Raw genomic sequence first — 23,327 nt, 5'->3', positions numbered from 1 at the left:
GTGGAGGTGTGTAAATTTTTGAGCCGACAAAAAATGTTTGTCATTAGCCATTTCTCAGTAAATGGTAGTCCCGCTACCAAACAGTTTATCCCCACTGTCGTCTAACCTCCATGAAACCTGGAACAATGATCAATGGAACGTCTTTTTTAAAAACAAAACTCAGGTTTTATTTCAAAATATGTCTTTCTAACATTCAACAAAGGGCTTTTTCAAAAACAGACATTATCCGCATTTTGTCAAAATTTCATTAAACAAACAAATGCTAAATAACCATTTCATCAGCAAATTGTACATTCACAGTACAGGCAGTTATGGCATTCAAATGGGTTTTAGTTCAAAAGTTGACTGATGCATATTTCAGTTGGCTTGTTAGTCAAGGCAATGACATTGATCCCAAATGGGAAGATAGAAGCAGAGTGAAGGAAAACTAATAAACAGTTCTAGTCCACACACACGTACACACGTACACACACACACACACACACACACACACACACACGCACACACGCAAGCAATAAATAGTGGGATGGTCCATTTTTCCTCAACAAAAGTCCCCTTTAAACCTCTGATGTCAAACTCACATCCACAACGTCTTTGTAACAGGAGCCGACAAGAATCTCTCTTTAAACAAATACTCATAGTCATAAACTTCAAATATTTAAGGATATGGTGAAAATATTTTACACAAATGTACAAAACAATTTCATAAAGTAAATAAAATAACAGTGTTGTTCATCTGCATTTCTACATGAACATTAAAGTTCCAGCATCATTTCTGTTCACTGACAGCTGTTCACTATAAGCCTGTTCTGTTTTCATGCATGCTGATGTGCTACAGACTGATACATAAACCCACATCTGGATTCGTGTCCTATTTAGTCAAACTGATTAGTCTGAAATACATTCAGGTGTTTTTTTTTTCTTTTTGCAATAGACCTTTTAGTTTGGACATTTTTACATGACCATCATTCTACTTTTTACTGTTATGTAGTATACTAGCAATAGTAGCTGGAATCTGGTCAGTTTATTTTTCAGCAGGTCAGAATGTAGACAAACCTCAAGCAGCACAAGCACAAAATTAACATTTTTTGTGTCCTTGTAACATTTGCATTCTAAAAGTGGTATTTCTTTCTAATCCAGAAAGCAAGAAATACGATGAAAAAACCTAAGGTAAATAATACTGTAAATTCACTTCACATTCACAATTAAGACTGAATTGTAACTGGGCTAAAGAACAATGGACAATACATATTTCTATCATGTAAACTGGTGGTGTTTCTTTAAAGACAACACTGCTGCACAAGGAATAAAAAGTGATGCTGAACACTTAAAATGACTTTGTAATTTTTTTTTGAATTCTTCATACAGACCTCTGACCTTAACTGGAGGTCAAACAACAACACTACTGTGGTTTTGCAAAAAGTTAATTCTAAATAATATTTCTACTTTAGAGTCCAGTTCTGATACTATAGCTACAGCCTGGCAATAGTAAGCACATGATGGAAAGAGCTTTCTTTTGTAAGGATTTTTAAAATGTTCATCGTTCACAGGTTTACACATTCACCAGAGTGAGTCGAGCTCCATATGGTTTCATTATCAGCTGATGAACCTAAATCTCGTGCTGATAAGTCTTACAGTATTTTGCTAAGTTGAATCTCAAAAATAGTCCACTTGTGCCTCTTTTCTGAACAGTTGTCTCGATGGCCTCTGGGATCAGAGTAACCAGGAGCAAAAACAATGTGTCATTCCCCCTCAGCTAGAACCTACAGTGGCCTCAAACAGAAAAGATAATGATGATAATGATGATTTTTTACCACTAAGAGTCAGGAAAATAAAGAGATTGATACAGAATGATCATGTTGCTACCTTTCGTCACCACGGTCCTCTTCTACCCATGCCACTATTTTTCCTTCCCAGCCTGGAACGATTGCTCCATCCAGGAACACCTGCACACAGACAGGAAGACATTATCTTCATGTTTGACTACTGTGCTCTTACAACTCTATTTACATGCTACATGTAAGTTGGAATGTATTTTTGCACAGGACAAGGACTCTGGATAACCCTCATCTTTTAAAGTGTAGCACAAAACAGGAAGAGTTTCTGCGGGGTTTGCGAAATTAAAACTTTAGACCTTTTAATACCTCATAAAATGCAAGTTAAAACCTTTTCCTGAGTTATACTGGTCAAAGAATGACAGAAATCCAGTAGGGACAATAAGCCTTAAATTTATTCGTCAAGTTCATTTACTTATTCACATCTACAATCCCAATTTTGTTAGTACTTCCCTAGACATAACAATAATTCTTAGCAATATAACTAATCACTTAATATCATCTGAACCCAGATAAGTGGCAGAAAATTGAAGGGTAGATTCACCAATTTAAAAAAATATTTATTTGAATTAATTAATTAATTTATTCATTGTGAGTTGATAAGCTCCCCTGCTAACGTGGCTAGCAGTAATAATAATTATAAATAATGATAATAGTACATCTTAACGCCACAAAGAGCGATTAAAAAGCCTCCTGCATACACAATCCAATGTCACACCAGTCTCACTCGTAGTTAATACAGCTATAATGTTTCCCAACAGCTCACAACAACATACACAACGAAGTTACAACTAATGTTACTGCGACAGTAGGTAAGAAAAAAATATTCAAGGCCTTTGTGAATGAAATTCAAGACTTTTTAATACCTTTAAAGACCTTTTTTGAAGAAACTGAACTCAATGCTTTTTATGACTTTTCAAGACCTGCAGATATCCTGACAGGTTAGTGTGTAAAGTTGGGACTACTTAGTTTAAGTACAGTAACTATTGCCCCAAAAACACCACAGTTTTCTCATTCTGACTAGTGTACACCAAGGTTACTATTGCTGTCCTATTATCCATTTATTGCCCTTTTCCCTGCCTTCTCTTACCTCTTCTTTCACAGTACCAAACTCAGGGTCCAGGGCCTTGAAGTGGTACCTGTGGCTTCCCTCCTGATCCACAGCTGCCTTAACATCCTTGAGAGTTACCTCACCCAGCCTGTACAATGATTACAGAGACACACTCAACCTTGACGTCTTGTGACATTTCATATTTTTGTTCATTTTATTTTCTACCTTTAGTGTAGTAACCTAATGTGTTAATACTATCAGTGTTACTGCTGGCAGGCAATCAATGGAGTCTGTGACCAAATTTACTTTTTTTTTTTTCAGGCAAATTAGGCAAAAACTGGAATAATTTTAAATATTTAGGAAAGAAAACACCTCAATAGACACACACTCTAACCTCTTCGGTATATTGATCATGGAAGGTGTCGGGGATTTTCCAGTGAAATAAAGGAATTTAGTAGAGGCAGAAGAACCACTGTCAGACTGACAAACCTCTGCAATGAACAACAGAAACATAGTTTGTACAAGCACAAATATTTTGTGTATGCGTGCATGAGGAGTTGGGGGTTAGATGTTAGAATATCTTACTTGTGCAAGGCCAGGAGTCAGAGTCTGTGTGTTGACCTTTGCGTCTTGGAGATTTCCCCCTTCCCTGCAGTATTTGGACAAATGTTGAGAGCCCCTCTTGATTTTAAATCTCGACATTTTGTCAAAAGTAAACCTATCTAAGAAAAGTTTATAGTATAAATCATATTTGTAATACTCTTTAATTGGTGCTCAATCATTAATCAATTACAATGACCAAACTGATTTTAAAGTGGCTATCCGCTCATCACTTAACAGGTCAGTGGTTATGAATTCGGTCTCTGTCATTGCCCGAAGACTGATTTCACACAACAGCCTCAACCATCAGTCCATGTGACAACGAACGGCTTTGGCTCCAGTACTGACTGTTTCTGACAGAAAAGCTGGTTTGTAGGACTCAGGTGTGTTTATGCTTGTATAGCATTTGTACCCTGTGTTTATGCAGAACCTGCAGTCTGTCGATGAGTGATACTATGCCCTGCTCCAGGGTGTCCAGTGTATGGTGCTGCGGGTCGTGGTCTCTGAAGTTGTTCCTCAAACTTCTAAGTGCATCTCTGAGCAGCCGCACCTCCTCTGCCTGCTAACAGCGCAAACACAAGAACCCAGTCAAATACAAAAAGCTCATTTTATTGCTGTGTGCTTGTTTAAAGTCTTACACTGCTATGTTTTGTGAATGTTAAGCATGCTCTGTCCCATGTTTTGGCCTAACAAGGTACTATAATTTGAAAGCAACTGTCTTCCAGGTAATTTACAGTTCATAACAGTCTAATCACAAGCATTTCGTTAGCTTACTATTCTTTAAAGTTAGAACGGGGGTGCTAGTGCTTCATCTGGTGAAATTATAGTATTTAGCCTAAATGCTGTGGGAGTCTAGCTGTCTGATGCCTTCTTAGCACCTTAACATGTAGAAAAATATAAACAGGCCTACTGACTGAACAGCCTTATCCATACAAATAATACTTACGCCTGACATAGAGGGAGCTGGATTTCCAGAGTAAGAATATCCATTGTTTTCTGTAGTGGTGGGAATCTTAAAAAAGCAGCAACAACAAAAAAAGTGTCAGCTGTGTAATGTATATCTGAATTTATGACTGTGTGGTGCAGACTGAATATGAAACCTAAAACTCAACTCTTTATTAAGATTTTAGTGCAGAAAGAGTCAGTAAAGAAACAGCACTACCTGTTCCTGCAGCATGCTGTTTTTATGCTCCAACTCTCTTTGCAATTCACTCTGCCAGAGACAAAGAATCAGACATCAAAACACAGACTAATATAAACTTGATTGATGCTAAAACTTAAAATACATTTAGTCCATGCATCAGATTATTAATTTGTTTAGTTTACTGAATGAGTAAAAAATGAAATACGTAAATAAGTAATAAGTACATTTACATTTCTCCTGCGTCAAAGTAAGTTTTAGTATTAATTTGCTGATAAAAACTAAAATAATTTTTAAAAGTTTAAAAGTTTAAAGAGTGAGTTACTGATTAACTTTTGGTCTGAGATTCTACACCTTGCATTGAGGTGGACAGAACATTTTGAGCCCACTGCAGCTAAAATCCTAAAACTGGCAAACATACCTGCTGTTTTTGGCTTTCCTCAAGCTTGTGTTTCAGTTGCTGCATTTGTCGGTCCTTCTGTCCTGTCTCCTTCTGCACCAACCAAAGAGAAAAGGTAGGGTTCGTTAAAAAACAGATGCTGTGTTACCTTTAAGTTTTGACTATTAAACTAAGTTACAGCAACCCACTAAAAGAGAGGGGTTAGAGCTTCTCACCTTGCATTCCCCCCACAGTCTGTTACATTCCTCAAGCTTCCACTGTAGCTCTGCCTACAACACATTTTCATAGAGGAGAATGCACAATGCACACAATTTGTAATGCAGCGTTTTGAAGAGTCTAATGCGCTTTAATAAAAACAGACAGTTTATTTCAAGCATTAATATATTTTGTACGTTCTGGCTGTTGAGTTCATCCTTCGTCATGCTGGCTCTGAGAAGTTCCTGCTTCATCTGCAGTATTGAGGCCTCCTGAGTGCACAGCCTCTGCTGCTGGGCGTCCTGCACATTTACAAACCAACAGAAAGTCAATAAATTAGCCAGCAACTTTTCGACCGTACAATTAAATTTATATTCTTTGTCTTACCTTGGTTCCCTGGAGGTTTCTCATCTCCTGCTTACAGCGCAACAGTTCCCTCTGAAGAAAAAAGTAACAGTTTTAATAACAGTGTGCATTCTAGAATTTAACTCTCTCAGTAATAAGACAACTGGGTCTTTAGTTCCTAACAAAAGAAAAGAAACACATTGAAAGTTTGAAAAGAAAACAAATAATATATTTATTTACCTTCAGCTCCTGAGCCTCCTCCATACTCTGATCCAAACGACTGCGAATGACTACCTGAAAAGAGAGCGAAAAAAAGGATGTGTGTTAGAACCACAATGGACCGAGAAAAAAGGGAAACTGATACCCGTGTCACCCTCCGACACACACCTAAGCGTGCAAACACACCCACACACAAACCCACAGTTAAGAAAAAGAAATGTGATCTGCGCTGAATACAAAGAGCGAGAAGAGAGAGACACAGGACACAGAGAGAGCAGACAGAGAAGGACAGAAAAATTAAATCATAATGGACAGCTAGAAATATAAGAAAAGACTATCAGTACCAGCTGCTGTTCAGCGTTGCACTGGTCCAAAGTCAAAGACACATCTTGCTCATCCTCAGGCAGTGAACCATGCAGCAGCAGGGCCTTAGAAACAGAAACACATGACACCAGTTTTTTTACTTTGGAGCAAAGTCGCTGTGTTCAGAAAAGCTCTGACAGTAGCTGGTAGGTTGTCTGATGCACGTAGTGTGGGTGTGTGCATGATGCACAGTACAATGAGCACATTGTTCGAATAGCTCAAAAATATTGCATTAGAAATGTCATGAACCCCACCAGATCCCACCCCCTCTGCACAGGTGCTGCAACCAACCGGTAGCAGTCAACAGAGGAGCAACACAGACATGATCTTACACTGTTTTCATACCGAAAAACACTGTCAAGTCTGTTCTGGCCCAGTTAAGCCAGACACATTGCCAGGAATTGAACCCCGGTCCCTATGGTCGTGGAACATTGTTTTTTCCCATGTAGTATTTTTGTAACTGAAACCACCAGAGGAAAGTCCTTTAGCAGCTTAATTAGCAAAATTAGGTCTCTCAATAACTGCCAATGTCAGTGCTGGTATTTTGAGATCCCACTTCTCTTTTGTTGCAAAAAAGAAGAAATCTTAATTATTGTAATTATATGAGAAAATACAGACAACACACTCAGCACTCTAACTTCAATATGGAGGGGGAAAAAAGGACAGCACTCTATATTTATACATGGAGGGTTACCAGAATCCAACCTCAATATGCATGTACCTGTAAAGTGGACACTATTTTACGTGTCTCCTGAACCTCCTTCTCCAGAGTGTCACTGAGAGAGTCCTCCCACGCCGTCTCCACTGCAACATGAGATGACTCAGCTGCATGTACAAAGACGTAAAAACACTTAACACCGTGTTACACACGTCCCACGAGAAATTGTGAGGTTTACTAATGAAATGGTATGTCGGTTTGTGGCAGGACGGAACTCACCACTGCTCTGCTGTTGTTTGCGGTTTTCCTGCTGTTTGTCTGCATCGCTGCTGGGTAAAGGTCTTGGAGATGACAGTGGACTGACGGAGGTAAGGCTCCAGGGGGGAAAAAAAACACAGATTAATCAATTTATTCCAGAGAAGCATGGGGTGTGTGTGCATGATGTACAGTACAATGAGCACATTGTTCGAATAGCTCAAAAATATTGCATTAGAAATGTCATGAACCCCACCAGATCCCACCCCCTCTGCACAGGTGCTGCAACCAACCGGTAGCAGTCAACAGAGGAGCAACACAGACATGATCTTACACTGTTTTCATACCGAAAAACACTGTCAAGTCTGTTCTGGCCCAGTTAAGCCAGACACATTGCCAGGAATTGAACCCTGGTCCCTATGGTCGTGGAACATTGTTTTTTCCCATGTAGTATTTTTGTAACTGAAACCACCAGAGGAAAGTCCTTTAGCAGCTTAATTAGCAAAATTAGGTCTCTCAATAACTGCCAATGTCAGTGCTGGTATTTTGAGATCCCACTTCTCTTTTGTTGCAAAAAAGAAGAAATCTTAATTATTGTAATTATATGAGAAAATACAGACAACACACTCAGCACTCTAACTTCAATATGGAGGGGGAAAAAAGGACAGCACTCTATATTTATACATGGAGGGTTACCAGAATCCAACCTCAATATGCATGTACCTGTAAAGTGGACACTATTTTACGTGTCTCCTGAACCTCCTTCTCCAAAGTGTCACTGAGAGAGTCCTCCCACGCCATCTCCACTGCAATATGAGATGACTCAGCTGCATGTACAAAGACGTAAAAACACTTAACACCGTGTTACACACGTCCCACGAGAAATTGTGAGGTTTACTAATGAAATGGTATGTCGGTTTGTGGCAGGACGGAACTCACCACTGCTCTGCTGTTGTTTGCGGTTTTCCTGCTGTTTGTCTGCATCGCTGCTGGGTAAAGGTCTTGGAGATGACAGTGGACTGACGGAGGTAAGGCTCCAGGGGGGAAAAAAAACACAGATTAATCAATTTATTCCAGAGAAGCATGGGGTGTGTGTGCATGCATCATCCAAAAACACATACAAACACATATTGTAAATCTAGTATTGTATAATTACATATTGCTTTATCATATATATGCTACTACATGCTGCGTTGACGTGGCTGGATGACATCTCAGTTTGTTGCAATATATCGGTAGTAATACAGGACACTTACGGAAATTTGTAAGTAATAAAATAAGTAAAACTGTCCCCTCTGAATACTTGTCCCACTGTCTCAGTGGTGACAGAAAACAAAGACAATCACCAAAATCAAATTTCCAGAAACAATGTATTAATTAATAGCCTGTTAAACATAAAGCATTTCTTTGACAACTCTTTGTAACTAATGCTGCTTTGGTTGAAATTCTGACTCATATCGGGACAGAGGACCTGTCAGAAAGGAAAGGGGACAAACAGAAAAAAGCAAGACATGGGAACAAAATTTATTTTCTGAAAACCTAATTTGTCATGAAAAACCGAAATCCTTGCACGTCTTTGCAAATCAAAGCACTTACAGACTGCACAGTGCATATAGACATTACATTTAATTTACAGGGTTTGTTTTTGTTTTTTTTCACATTGCGCTGCAGCACTGTAGAATTGTTATGGTTACGATAAAAGAAGCTTAAACTCACACACACTTGCACAGGAATCCTCACACACACACACGCGCGCACACACGCGCACACGCACACACACACACACACACACACACACACACACACACACACACACACACACACACACACACACTCACTCACTCACTCTTACACAGCCTCACAGAGTCTTGTCTTACCATTTCATCTGCGTCGCCCCCATAGTGGGCTATAGTGCATAATACTTCCAAGGAGTCTATGGGTCTCTGGCATCAGCATCTCAACAAACTCATGACAGTTTGTGATTTTCCTCACCCCAACACTCCCCGCCCCACACCCTCCAGCTAACCAAATGTTACCACAGCAACCGGCTCAGCAGACACTGCTTACATATGTGATGGCAGCATCAGCTCGTTATAGCACTGTTGATTCTCTCTCTCTCTCCAAAGAAAACCACATCATTCTACAAATAGTCAATGCAGTTCTCTCTATCAATGGTCATTATGAACAGATAAACACGCAAACACACACACACACACACACACACACACACACACACACACACACACACACACACACACACACACACACACACACACACACACACACACGAGGGTGAAAAAGAACACCACAGAACATGACCTCAAAACGGACATGTGATTGGAGAAGATAAAGACTGATTATTTCTTTTTTATATCATCTGCCTTATCTGCCTGCACACACACACACACACACACACAGGGCTGACTGAAGTTTGAGGTACTAAAACCAAAGTCATATGCTCAGTGACACACACACACACAAACACACACAAACACACACAGACACACATACAAATAAACCACGGAATGTTGTCTACTGTTTCCAAAGTGGGGAAAAGTGGGTATTAAAGATGGCAGATAACAGAGAACTTACATAAAATTACCTGCAGGCAAAAAACTGAATCAAATGTAGAGTATAAATTGCAACTGAATGGAGTTTGTTTTCTCCCAAAAAGTAGGGTGTACAGTCTGAATTTGGCCAGCAATGCCAAAATGCTTTCAAGTAAGGTTTCCTTCTTTCTTAAACTATCATCTTCTTTATTTAAAATGACACAACCTCATAGCATGATCCAGCCCATACTGAGTGTATGAAGTATGAAAGCAGTTCCAACCTGTGAACGTTTGAGGAGATTTACAACTGCTTTTTTGACAGTATACACGTGACTCAGGAAATGAGCATTATCCTTGTCTTTCAGCAAATAGGATCTAATTTGACATGTTGCATTTAGGAGCACCACATGGCCAGTTATCTACTTTTCTTCTGAAGATATGATGTTCACCTGAATCAAATCTGGCTTTTACAATACATTTAGAAGACACAGATAGGAACACAAACACAGATCATATATGTACGTATGTATATATGCATGCTGTTTTATCTCACTGTCTAGGCAAGGTATCAGATGTGCATTTGAAATTGAAAATTAAATTCCAGCTACTAAATTCAATGAGTCATGGCAATAATTTTCATAGTTATGAGAAACTTGACGTAAAAGCAGATTACCTGTTAGACTGAGGATTGTCCTGCTCATCTGGAGCTCCTCTTTCATACTGCTCAACCAGTGCACGAACACACACACTCTTTTCCACGTCCAACCCCCAGCCACTGAAAGATGGCAGACAAAGTGGAGGTTATTTGTTTATACAGTTTTGATAACAAATACATCGAGACGAGCTATATTTCAGCAGTTGTGAGGATGGTTATTTGGTCATTTCTTTGTCCAGCAGAGGCCAGCAAAGACTACACATGTATCTAGTAAATTATATCTGTGGCAGAGAACATCAGGGTACGACAGAAAGATACTGACAGGAGTTTTTGGGAAACAAGGGTTTGTGTTTATGTTTATGATTGTTGTGGCCAACGTACCTGTGGATACGTGTGACACATGCAGGCTGTGAGGCATCAAATTGTGCTGATGCTAGTGCAGCAGCGGCACCTTGTGCTAATGCAACAGTGGAGAGAGGGTTGTGGCTTGCATAGCCTCTTGTCAAGCTCCTCCCGCTTCCAACAGCAGCCCTATGGTTGGCTGATGGTTTGAAGTGGGCAGCCAGCGCCAGAATTATCCTCATTACAGATTTCAGATTACCATCGACAATGTCTGCAGACAGAAAAGGAACATATGAAAATGTTAGAACACCTGTTCTCAAAACAAAGGGAAAGAGAGTGAGAAAACACAGAAGGTTCTGTGATTTACCTCTTGCGGATATGTGTGGCATGCGTATGTGTCTGGAGGAAATGAACTGCAAGACTTGCTCCACATTCTTCCTGCTTTCCTCTTTGTTTTGTGGAGCCACATACACTCCTTCCAGCACTTCCCCAGCTGCCAATTTGATGGAGTTGTGAGAGAAAAAAAATAATTCGATGATACAACTAGTGGTTAGGTATTTTCTACAGTATCATATGAGCAATACCACAGTAATACAACTGTTCAAAAAACAGTCAAAAAACATCTGAAACCATATTAAATTTGAAAATTGTAAAGTTTATAAGGTTTTCACTTTTCACTAGAATAGAAATTTTGAAGGAAAAGCATACCTGGTAGTTTTCACTGAAAATGTCATCATTATTAATAAGCGTGCAAGTATGGGGTTAATGGTCAGGCAGTTTTTCAAGTACAAGTGATACAAGTGATAGCAAATAATAAAAATAAAAATGTTTTAACTATGTAAATAAACTAATTCAATCAGAAATGTATGAAAAGTTTAATCTCCTGACGCAAATTTTTCCTTATTCTTCCTCCAGTATTACTACACTGTTTGAGCCGTTTGTGTGTGTATTTACCAACTATTTCTACTAGTTGTGTGAGCACTACGCCATCCTGCAGGTCAAGTCTGAGGTCCGTAATAGGTTTCAGGCCCGGTTTCCTCCTCAGCTGAGAGTTCACCCAGGAAACATACGTTGCCAGCTGCTGCTGCAATCCATCAATCACACACACACACACACACACACACACACACACACACACACACACACACACACACACACATATCCAATAAACAACAGACCAACACGTACACAATCACACAGCTTAGAGTGGGGGCCAAATAAGGCTGAGAACGTGGCATAGCAAATGAGTTCCTTTGTTTATTATGTTGGGAAAAGGGAGAAGGGGGGGGCGGGTCAGCCTATTGTCCTACTGCCTATTAAATTTTACTTTTGTTGAAAGGGTCAGTCGTATAATTATTGTGCTCGGCCCAGAGTTACATGGGTCATCATGTATTTCACGCCATTCACCCACCCCGCCTTTACCGGTCCCGTTTAGTCACGTGACAGCCCGTTGTCCGGGATACATTACAAAGAAGGTACCCCATTTTGCACACAACAGAAAATTTCATTTAACGCTAACCTCAATATGATGTCTGGTTTGTTTACAGCTTTTTAGAAATCATGCTAAAGCTACTTGTTAGTCTTATTTCCTGACAACCATTACACTTAACGTTGTTGCTCACTTAACCTCACAATGAAACCAGAATTCATTTTATCTTTATGGTCTCAACTGCATATTAACATGTGAGAACAATTTGATTGTCGCAATTAGAGAGTCATCCGCTTGGTAATGTTTGGCTTACCTAACTAAATAAACATTAACATAAGTGACGTTGTGTAAACGTTACCTCGTTAAAGCTCCCGTGAAGAACCTCATCCAGCAAACTTCCTCTAGATAGTGAGGCGATCATCTTTTAACTCGAAAACCCATTTAAGCTAGCCGGCTAGCTTCATTGACACTCACACGACTCGCCTGAAACAACGGGCAGACCCCCCACCCCCTCCTCCACCGTTACTAACTACTGCTGTACTCCAGCAAACGTCAACAAACCGGGACAATTGAGGGATCAAAAGCGACAGCTACCGTTACCCTGGCAAGAAAACCGGCGTCGAGTCACCGAGCCACACTGACATACAGAACTTCCGGTTGCAGTTTTCGGAATAAAACTGCCACTCCGAAAGGCTTCCGGAATGAATACTGTAAGACTACATATCAACCTGTCATTGCCTAACAAGATGTAACTGATAACAACTTTATGTTACACGATGAGGTTTTAAGCTTTAGTTTTATGAATTTGGCTTAAATGTATGATAAGTAAAGCCACTATTCAGAATTTTTTTTAATTAACTGCAATTTATACTCCTAGTTACCATGACCAGGAATGTGTGAGCTTGTACCACGAAGAGTGTAAGTCTACTGTCTACCTGGGCAATGTGGAGACAGAAGATGAAATTATGTCACTGTGACTTTCCAGAGTCTTAAATCCTTCTCATAATGTTTTGGCATCTGATAAACCTTCAGACTCATGGCTGTATCACTGAACTGGGCTGTTTTGTATTTCATCGTCAAACCAGTACCTGAACTTGCCCACAACAACAAAGATCTTTGCATTGTTTTACACAGAACAGTTGTTGGGCTAAATGTTCAGTAGACACTGGCCTTTCCCTCAATGCTGTAAATACCATGTGAACATGTCCCTGTCCGCCCCTTTGTGAGTTTTTCTATTTCCAGCCTACGGGTTAAAAGGTTTGAGTGTTGACCCAACGTCCTCCCCTCTGTGGCTGATGGTGAAGAATTACGCTGGAACAATTTCTTCTTCGCTGAATGAAAAAGGGTGGTTAAACTGTCAGACTAGTTAACAGACGCAATTTATCTTCTTTAGTTATTCTCTTTATTTACCTCTTTCATTTAAAAATAATGTTTATTTTTACTTACTACTTAATTTTAATGCATTATTTCTTTATTTATTTTAGATATATAGTTTTCATTTCGTAGACATACTTCACTGTTAGAATAGAGGAGTCAGTTGCTGTGTCCAGGTCTCGTGGGAAACAGGTTGTTGATTCAATGTTCTTGCTGCTCATAAACTGACCCAAAATATGAAAGTGAACTAATTTACACTGGTGAATGCTTTTTCGGGTTTTTTGAAAGAGTGATATTTAGCTTCATCTCACATTTAGCACAGCACACAACAAACTTTGAAGCTCTGTGACTGGATGTTGCTTATTGAAATACAGCTGGGGAGTCATAATTGACTTCAGTTTTGATTAAAGAACCAGAAGTTTCCTATCATAGTTTCATATCTTCTGTACTGATGATTCAACCAGGGGAGTTTCGTGTTCATCTAGGTTTTTAAGTACTCCAAGCACTCCAAGGGTTGCTGCAGGTCCAGGACAAGTTATTAGTCAAAGCAACAGCTGCATGGATGGTAGGACAGCCGCATCCACAGAGGTTTGGGCCGAGTCTTCTTCTCCTTCTGTGTCTTATTATTCTTGTCCTTTTCTTTTAGAAGAACAACACATCTGCACACAAGTAAAAATAAAGGGCTACAATTCAATTCAATTATGACTGTGAGAAGACATTTTTTAAGTCAAAGACAACAAGACTTGTTTGGTCCTTAAGAGGCTTCATCAATTCATAACTCACAAACTTTCTGGATGAAGAAGCACAAACTTTGAAATACAAGAATTCTTATGCTCTCAGATCAGTTAAAGAAGGAAAGAAATCAGGAGAGGCAAGTTCTGAACTAATGCCTCTTGGACAAGGGATGTAGCATCTTCAGGAACAAACAAGATCCAGCTGTCTTTGACTTATGACCAAGACTTAAGTCCTATCTTGTTGGACTTGGTCAAATATGTTGTATCTTGTGTGCTTTCAGTATGGTCTCACTGTTTTTAATTTGCATGTAAATTCATTCTTACCTTTGAAAAGATTTGCGGAAGAAGCCACAAAAGCCGTTTCTCTTCTTAGCCTCTGTCCTCTCAACACTGGAACACTGGCTGGCAGAGATTTGAGTGGTGGTTTCCTCATCACCAGAGTCCTCGGACTGAGACTGAGAAGGAGTCTCCATTTCTTGATGGAGCTCACAAGATGTAGCTTCAGCCAAGAGTGGGTCCTCGAAGACTTTGGACAGACTGGTGTCAAAGACCTGATGATCTGGCGGAACTGAGCTGAGGGAGGACAGAGAGGAGTCTGGTTTCATGTCCTCATCCTCCACGTAGTCTACCAGCTCTAGTGGAATGGACCTCAGTTCTGCTTTTAGGGTGGCAGTGAGGGAAGTGACGAAGAACATCTCTCTAAGACTCAGAGAGTCCTTATTGTTCTTTCGATCACACCTTGCTTCAGGCAAATCTTCCAGTGGAACTGGATGGATCTTTGCCCTCTGCCTTCCACTAAAAACTCTCCGCCACAGCAACTCCTTCCTCTCGGTGTCACATGCTCTTGTTGATGTCTCTTCTTTATTGTGAGGCTCCAAATCTCTTCTGTCTTCATGGCCTTTAATTTTCAAGACTTGAAACGTCTGGGCCATGGAAGTCTGACTGGGGGTGGTGGAGGCTGGAGATGTGAGGTTCTTCACCTCCTTCTCTGTGGCGTCCTCTTCTTCCTCAACCAACTCCAGAGGGGTGGAGGTCAGGTCCAATTTGGAAGAAGCTGTGTCTGAAACCTTTTTGACACTTTTGGTCCGCTTCCTGCTAAAGTTACTCTTCCACGTTGACTTTAGCTTCTTGAAGAATGACTTGCCAGCCGGTTTCTTGGCTTTGCTGGCAGATTCATTGGACTGCAGTGTCACCACGGCCTCAGTGATCTGCAATGTCTTGACAGCCTCAGTGAACTGAAGTGTCCAGACAGCATCATCAATCACCTGTGAGACAAGAATTTTGGCTGCCTCGGTGATTGCTGAGGTGGTGGAGGCTGGAGATGTGAAGTTCTTCATCTCCTTCCCTGTGGCATCCTCTTCTTCCGGTTTCTTGGCTTTGCTGTCTGATGGATTGGACTGCAGTGCCGTGAGTGTGGAGGAAGAGGAAGCAGAGGAAGCCGGTCTCTCGCTTTCTTCTGACCTGATGGAAAAACTGGAAGAGTATCCTGTCTCAATGGTCAGGACTTCCTCTCTGTCTCCAAAAGATTCTTCCTCTTTGCGTAGGTGCTCTGGATCCACATAGCTTTGACATACTTGTCTAATCACTTCATTGAGATCCAGAGCATCAGGTGTATTCACCTCCGAGATGTCTGAGTCGGTGATTGACCCCCAAGAAGAGCAGCGTGTTATTATGCCCTCTTCTGAAGTGGCTGGAGAGGATCTCTGGTAGGTGACGTCCTCGTCCTCTAGAACGTCCCCACGATGCTCAGCGAACACTTGCCGCATAGAAAAAAACTTCTCCAGGTGATGCTGCACCTTCTGCTGGGTGAAACGACCAGTTGAAGATTCATATTTGTCATCCTCAGACATGGCACGTTCCTCTTCATCCCAGCGGTGGATTGACTGCATCAGCTCGCCAAGATTAGCAGCAGCCAGCTCGACAACGTCTGAGACGGGTGCATTGGCGATCTCATCCATGTTGTCTTTTTCCTTGCCAGCGGTCCGGGAAGTTGTGTTCTAGTGGAGAAACATATAGGCAGTGTCAGGAGAAATATTCAGATACTTTTCTCACATTAAAGGTTGAAGTACCACAGTGTTTAAGTCCTGGATTCAGAATTTTACAGAAGTTAAAGTATTAGCTGTATTATGTACTCAGCACATAATGCTGATGTATAACACGTCACTGTGCAACAACAGTACGTCAGTCATTGTTGGGGTTGATTTTCATGTTGAAAACCGGGGAACCATTTGGTCTGAATCCAACTTTAAACCTTAATATTTTTTTCTAATACATGCTCTAATTTGTCTATTGTCTGTCTCCACATCATTGTCTGCCTCATCAGCTGCAGGATTTCCACATGGTACATTCTTTTATTTTTTTTCTCAAATTACTGTAAATATATATATATATATATAAAGTCTTAACTTGCTGTATTGTCATATTGTATTGTACAACCATTTTCCTACTGTTTAGGATACTTTTTTAAAGATCTTCTGTGTTGTCAGTTAGATGTTAAGTGTGCCCATGATTTAATACTACATGTGGAATGCATAATAGTTTACCATAGTATTTGTTTCAGTGTTTGTGTTTTTAATTCAACCTTGTAATTGATCTTTTGCTTAGATCCTTGTTTGTAATTTTATGTAATGAGTGCAAAGTTTTCATCTTGTTTCTCTGTAAAGCAGGACAGACAAACAGATGCTGCCTATCCACCTGATCACAACGAATACTCACTGACTCACAGATAGCGCCTCACAGAAAAGTTTTTACAAAAACAAAAACCTTATCAAAATGAGCAAATGACAGCATTCATTGTTTGAGAGTTAAATGCTCCTGAGACCCCTCTTTTTCAAGACTGCCCTCCCATGAAAAATGATCCCAGAGGTCATTTGTGCAAGCAGCTTATTATGACCCATAGTGAGTGATACACGGTCACTAGTGATAGTTACAGTGCACAGTCATTTAAAAACTTGTTGATTTCAACATACATGGTCCACAACTATTAAGTCCACGAAAAATACACTGGCGGAGATCAAAATTACATTCTTAATGTTTGTGATGTTACCCAGAATCCTTTAAAAGTCCCCCATACCCTTCAAGGATTATCTTATACAGCATGTTTACTGCATGGTTCACAGTATGAGACAGCAACCGTCACAGTTTGATCTCTGTAAACACTGAACATTGTAAAAGGAGCCTGTATCAGATGATTATATGTCAGAAAAAATGTGAAGATTTAATTGAATTGGTGCTAGTTTACATTACTGTAGTATACTTTCCAGTTTCGCAGTTACTTGCAAAAAGAGAATAGTTTCTGTCAATCAGTGAACGGTCCATCAGCATAATGTCATTAGGATCTGGTTTCTCTTCAGTGTCTTCCCAAAAAATGTACAGCCCAGTAGAATTGTTTTTGAATTTTTTTGTACATTAATGTGAAAAGTTGAACATGACTCATTATACAGTTAAGATTCCAGTTCCTGTAAAGTAATCTTTCAAATCTAAACTGGGAAATTAGTGTCTAATACTACAACTATAAAAAGTTCTGGTTTGATTTTGACTCGTGATTTGTTTGACTTCAGTGGCTCTCTGTGTAGTTTTATATGTACTGTAGTCAAATAAGTCATATTTATATTATTATTTTTTTTATTATATTATTTTTATGTCTTTTCAGTGGGCTTTCTTGCCAGATATTGAACATTCCCAAACTACTTAACTGTATTTGTTGTGGTATTACCACAACATAAGTAGAATTAATGATAAAATCCTATGAATGTTTAATGTTAAAATGAGATGAAACTGGGAACAGGTAGGGCCTACGTGAAGTGTCCTTTCCGTAAGGGTTTATGTGTATGCATATAAGTTATCATTTGGACAATATATACTGTGTGTCTATGTCCCCTGACTCTCTGGCAGCCACAGCAGCTCTGAGAGACAGCTCATGGCTCGTCTCAGTGCTGTTAAACGATGCCGGGCTCTTCGTGGTCCTGCCCACATGTTCTCTGCTCCTTCAATCAGCCTGTCAGAGGTTGAGCAGCGTTTCCTGGAGGCAGCTGAGTATGGCAACATACCAGAGGTGCGGCGTATGCTGCTCCATGCCCAACTTGAATGTCAACGCTGTGGACTACATGGGCCAGAATGCATTGCAGCTGGCCAGAGTGGGTGATGCCCTCCTGTTAGCCATCAGTAAGATGTGTCCATTTGTGTTGGTTTGCATACAAGAGTCAAAAATACAGTTAAATTGTTAATCACACATGGCAGAAGGCTGATACAGCTGACTGTGTTGTGCTTTACAGTTTTAATCATAGAGAGTCATGTAACAGTCAAGTTAACTTATCCTTTAATGGGGACTTCCACCAAATCTCATAAAGCATACAGCTTGCATGACTTAGCAAACCAACCAAATACTAGACTGTTATGAGCCCATATACCTTCTATAGTAACAAGATTTTCATAAGGAATTCTTTAATTTTGTTAAACCTGCAATAGCTGATTTTTCAGTCTCTTGAGGGCAGCTGAAAAAAGCTGTAAACACTGCAATCACATATTATCACCTCATAAAGTTTATATATGTCGAACTTAGCAAACTTCAACTTCTGTTGCACAACATAAACCTCCAGTGCTGTTGAATGAGTTTAGATTAAGGCACTACTTTCTTCAGATGCTAAAGTTTCAAGGTTGTTACTTACTTTACAGTATATATATATATGTAACATCATCATAACTTAACATGGTAGTTTGATAGACATGAGAGTGGTATTGATCTTCTTATCTAACTCTAACTATCTAACTCTAACTCTAACTCTCTTTAACAAAACATGCTCCAAAGGAACAGAAACAAAGACACATGCTAGTGGCTCTATACCCAATTCAGAATCCAGCTATGTTTCTCAATAGGCACAGGGCTGGGAGAGAGCACTGCTAACTGCAACACCTCATTGGTGTTATTCTATTCTGGCTATCCGGCTGAGCTTTGTGGGCTTCTAGGATTGGAGGTGCTTGGATTTCTCAGAGATGGAACTGGTGCTTGAGAGTCTCTCTCAGTCTGGCTGGACTTGTGCGAATGCTGCCTGGAAGTGGATTCTAATGACTGTGCAGACACTGGCATTTCCATGGCACTGAGATCCTGGATGCGACCTACAGAGACAGTTCAAGATAGAGTAATGTAAGAGGAACTGGGTGTTGAGTTTGCATGTATGCACTGCAAATAATTATAGCTGCTTCTCTGACATTAGAGTAGTGCGAAAACAATTAGTCAATTAATTATTGAATTGTCAAGTAATGGAATTGTTAATTGTCAATCAAATAGTTGATTAATAATCTAGGTAATTTCAAAGATAAATGCAAAAAAATCTCTAGTTCCCACTTCTCAAATTGGTAAATGTGTTGGTTTTCTTGGTCTTCAATGAGAGTTTACTGAATATCTGGACCCTGGGCTCTAAAAGAAATGTGACAGGCAGTTGTCACTATATTGTCACTGATATTTTATTGGCCCAACAGTGAATCACCTACTTTAGAAAATAATGGTAAGATTTTATCGATAATGAAAATAATTATTAGTTAGACACCATGGACGTTCTCAATGGATTTTGTGTAAAATTTTATATTTGAACCATGGAGCTGGAGTCCATGTTCCATTTTTTTGGATGGAGTCAGTTTGAGATAAATTTTGAGATTTTAAATTTCAGACTGTGTAGATCATGTTTTTGTGTGTGTGTGTGTGTGTGTGTGTGTGTTTGTCTTTTTTTTAGTGGCGTTGCTTTAGGGATGCTATGTCGGTCTGTCATTTAGTTGGTCAGTCGGTGACTTTGGTCCAGACTGAAATATCTCAACAACCATTGAATACATTACCATGCAGCTTTCTACAGACATTCAGTATCTCTGAGGATGGATCCTAATGACCTTGGTGATAATTTGAATTTTTCTCCAGCACCAACAGCAGTTCAACATTTGACTTTGTACAATGCTTTTGTTGTATTACCAAATACTTGGAAAACTCATGACAGCCTCAGTTGTATTTTGTGTTAAGTGCTAACCAGCAAATTTTAAAGTTCTAACATGCTAAACTCAGATGGTGATCATGTTAAACATTAACTGCTAAATTACAATATGTTAACACTGTTATTGTGAATATTTTAGCCTGCTAATGCTAGCGTAAGTACAGCCTCAAAGACTCTTTGTCTTGTTTCCATAAAAATTACAAAAAGTATTTTTTAAAAATGTGTCAAGTTCTTTATTTACCAATTCGCAAAGTGGTCTGATCCAGTATGCTGAGATATGGGAGGTAGATGTTGCTGGGTACGGGAGGAGAGAAACACACTTTTCCATCATCCAACACCACATTCTCACCAAAAATACATAGCTGAAAAAAACAGAAAAAAAGGATTAAGTGTTAATGTTTTAAGCTTTGCTTACTTTTTGAATATTTATTTATATATATATATATATATATATATATATATATATATATATATATGTCTGTGTGTTTGTGTACCTGTTTTTGCAGTAGTTTCTGTGTCAGCTTTAGAAGTGTGGTGCTCTGTACTCTTCTCAGGTCGCTGAGCAGCAAAGTAGCCCGAGCCAGAGTCACACTGGACCTTGGTGGTATGCATGTCCGTCCTGACAGTAGGCTCACTGCTTCCTACACACATGAATAGTCAAACAGAACGAAACAGCACTGTGATTACTTTAAATCATTAAACAATCAACAATCAGAATTACAAATCCAAGAATTAAAAGCAGGAACAAGAGAAATAAATGCCTCCGGAATTCAAATATATTCTTGAAAACAGGGAATAACATGATGACCAGCGCATTATAATAATAATAATAATAATAATAATAATAATAATAATAATAATAATAATAATAATAATAATAATAATACGAGTGAACACAAAAACCATGATGTAAAGAACAAAGGCAACAAAACACAATTCTCTCTGCCATTCTGGCGATATAGGATGTATAAAACTTTTATGTTATTTATTTACTATTTATTATATTAATGTACAACATTACTGTGAGTTGTTTTTCTACATTGCAGAATGTTAGCTACTTAGTTGTCTCGAACAAATATGGGAAAAGAAATAAAAAAAAGAAAGACATTGAATGACTTGACTCAATTGTGTAAATTAAGCCATTTAAAAAAACTCTCTCAGGTTAATATTAATTCAGTTGTGGCATTAAGATGTCCATCCAACAAACATACATGTAATAAAATAAATCTATATATTTGGAGATAGATTGGATAATGTGTCCGCCTACATTAACCACAAGACTGTTAACATGCAATCGTGTGAAAGCCATGCTGTTCTCACAACACATATTTTCCTGAATGTGGCTCCTTATTGCCCTACTTTACAGGCCAGCGGGTCAGCATCCTCTACACTTGTTTAAAAAATAAAAGACCCCAACTGTTAACTTGCTATCCCTTGCTGCCTCGGCTAGCTCGAGGTAAACTACATAATATTGCTAGTGCTTCTCTAGAACTCCTCTACTTACTGTGTGTCAAAACAAATTAACAGCTGTAAGCAGCAAAATAATGAGTAAATGGCCTTTCAACATCTGCTAGAAAACGTCTCAATCCATCAGTGACAGTTATCATGCTCTTTTTGAGTCTTACTCACCAGTCACCTTAATTTTAAAGACAAAATTTTTCCATGAAGACTATATACACAGTGCTAGATAAATCATCCTTCAAACTTGACTGTTCTTGTAACTATGCTATTAAGGAACACCCGTAGAGATAAAAGAGTAGCAAACTGTTCTAATAATCCTAAATAGGTAGGGCTAGTGGCGCAATGGATAAAGCATCTGAGTACGGATCAGAAGATTCTAGGTTCGACTCCTGGCTAGCTTACTGAAACTATAACATATTGCTAGTGCTTCATCTCCAAAACTCAAAATCTCCCAAGTGGCCGTGATCGTATACTCCTCCTCTACTTACTGTGTGTCCAAACAAATTAACAGCTGAAAGCAGCAAAATGATGAGTAAAGGGCCTTTCAACATCTGCTAGAATGCATCTCAATCCATTAGTGACAGTTATCATGCTCTTTTTGAGTTTTACTCACCAGTCACCTTAATATTGAAGACAAAATTTTTCCATGAAGACTATATTCAACAATGCTAGATAAATCATCCTTTAAACTTGACTCTTTGTGTAACTAATTACGGAACACCCGTAGAGATAAAACAGTAGTACCTTTGATATTCAGAGCTGGAAAAATGCTATGACAACAACAAGGCACTCAACTACCAAGTGGCCGTGATCGTATAGTGGTTAGTACTCTGCGTTGTGGCCGCAGCAACCCCGGTTTGAATCCGGGTCACGGCAACAGCAGAGAGCTGTACTCTTTTGTCCTTCTACATAATATACTCCAGTCTCTGCTTCCATTTACAAAGTTTTAAACTGGACAGATCACGCACATTTTCCTGAATGTGGCTCCTTATTGTCCAACAATACAGGTCAGTGGGTCAGCATTCTCTGCACTTGTCTACAAAACACAAGACCCCAACTGTTAACTTGCTATGCCTTGACGCCCAACCTGTTCTAATAATACTAAACAGGTAGGGCTAGTGGCGCAATGGATAACGCGTCTGACTACGGATCAGAAGATTCTAGGTTCGACTCCTGGCTAGCTCGAGGTAAACTTTAACATATTGCTAGTGCTTCATCTCCAAAACTCAAAATCTCCCAAGTGGCCGTGATCGTATACTCCTCCTCTACTTACTGTGTGTCAAAACAAATTAACAGCTGAAAGCAGCAAAATGATGAGTAAAGGGCCTTTCAACATCTGCTAGAATGCATCTCAATCCATTAGTGACAGTTATCATGCTCTTTTTGAGTTTTACTCACCAGTCACCTTAATTTTAAAGACAAAATTTTTCCATGAAGACTATATTCAACAATGCTAGATAAATCATCCTTTAAACTTGACTCTTTGTGTAACTAATTACGGAACACCCGTAGAGATAAAACAGTAGTACCTTTGATATTCAGAGCTGGAAATATGCTATCACAACAACGAGGCACTCAACTACCAAGTGGCCGTGATCGTATAGTGGTTAGTACTCTGCGTTGTGGCCAAACATGAATTCGGCAACAGCAGAGAGCAGCAGAATGTCCTGGTACTCTACTTACTCCAGCCTCTGCTTCCATTTACAAAGTTTTAAACTGGACAGATCACGCATTTTTCTGAAT

At 39.4% G+C, this 23,327-nt stretch overlaps 2 protein-coding genes and 2 non-coding genes across 9 annotated transcripts in view; 2 read left to right on the top strand and 2 right to left on the bottom strand.

Annotated features, from left to right (window-relative positions):
• Positions 1-166: 166 nt before the first annotated feature.
• Positions 167-12,713, bottom strand: LOC120802096 (dixin-like). 6 transcript variants are annotated; one of them, XM_040149557.1, is made up of 21 exons: positions 12,396-12,713; positions 11,563-11,692; positions 10,976-11,101; positions 10,648-10,879; positions 10,285-10,386; positions 8,002-8,096; positions 7,786-7,889; positions 6,131-6,214; positions 5,808-5,861; positions 5,610-5,660; positions 5,420-5,524; positions 5,243-5,296; positions 5,049-5,120; positions 4,646-4,699; positions 4,433-4,498; positions 3,899-4,048; positions 3,472-3,535; positions 3,281-3,377; positions 2,926-3,034; positions 1,867-1,946; positions 167-1,773 (listed from the first exon to the last, which is right to left on the bottom strand). In XM_040149557.1, the coding sequence occupies exons 1-21, from the start codon at positions 12,456-12,458 to the stop codon at positions 1,764-1,766; spliced, it is 1,902 nt and encodes a 633-aa protein (XP_040005491.1). In that variant the 5' UTR covers positions 12,459-12,713; the 3' UTR covers positions 167-1,763. The 6 variants fall into 6 exon arrangements, with proteins under 6 accessions (XP_040005491.1, XP_040005490.1, XP_040005494.1 ...); XM_040149556.1 differs by lacking the exon at positions 7,786-7,889 and adding an exon at positions 6,871-6,974; XM_040149560.1 differs by lacking the exon at positions 7,786-7,889 and adding an exon at positions 6,871-6,974 and having other exon boundaries at positions 167-1,763.
• Positions 12,714-18,743: 6,030 nt separating this feature from the next.
• The window catches only part of LOC120802795 (cilia- and flagella-associated protein 54-like), a 38,007-nt gene continuing 33,423 nt past the window's right edge, over positions 18,744-23,327 (bottom strand). Inside the window, 3 exon segments of the mRNA XM_040150955.1 lie at positions 18,744-19,260; positions 20,365-20,485; positions 20,618-20,764. Of these exon segments, the coding sequence (XP_040006889.1) occupies positions 19,082-19,260; positions 20,365-20,485; positions 20,618-20,764 (447 nt within the window). The 3' untranslated portion in view covers positions 18,744-19,081.
• Positions 22,389-22,460, top strand: trnah-gug. The gene has a single exon. It is a non-coding gene; the product is annotated as a tRNA-His (tRNA).
• Positions 22,697-22,769, top strand: trnar-acg. Its single transcript has one exon. It is a non-coding gene; the product is annotated as a tRNA-Arg (tRNA).

Source organism: Xiphias gladius, chromosome 17 (genome assembly GCF_016859285.1).
Source record: "Xiphias gladius isolate SHS-SW01 ecotype Sanya breed wild chromosome 17, ASM1685928v1, whole genome shotgun sequence".
In the NCBI taxonomy this organism is placed as follows: domain Eukaryota; kingdom Metazoa; phylum Chordata; class Actinopteri; order Istiophoriformes; family Xiphiidae; genus Xiphias; species Xiphias gladius.
This window is presented reverse-complemented; position numbering and strand designations above follow the sequence as displayed.

What these genes read in the sequence shown, in the direction of transcription:
- LOC120802096 (XM_040149557.1), bottom strand. Translation starts at nt 12,458, where the DNA reads ATGATCGCCTCACTATCTAGAGGAAGTTTGCTGGATGAGGTTCTTCAC. An exon ending in GACTGTGGGGGGAATGCAAG is followed by an intron (nt 5,121 to 5,242) that starts GTGAGAAGCTCT and finishes TGGTTGGTGCAG; the next exon opens with AAGGAGACAGGACAGAAGGA. An exon ending in AGGAAAGCCAAAAACAGCAG is followed by an intron (nt 4,700 to 5,048) that starts GTATGTTTGCCA and finishes TGTCTCTGGCAG; the next exon opens with AGTGAATTGCAAAGAGAGTT.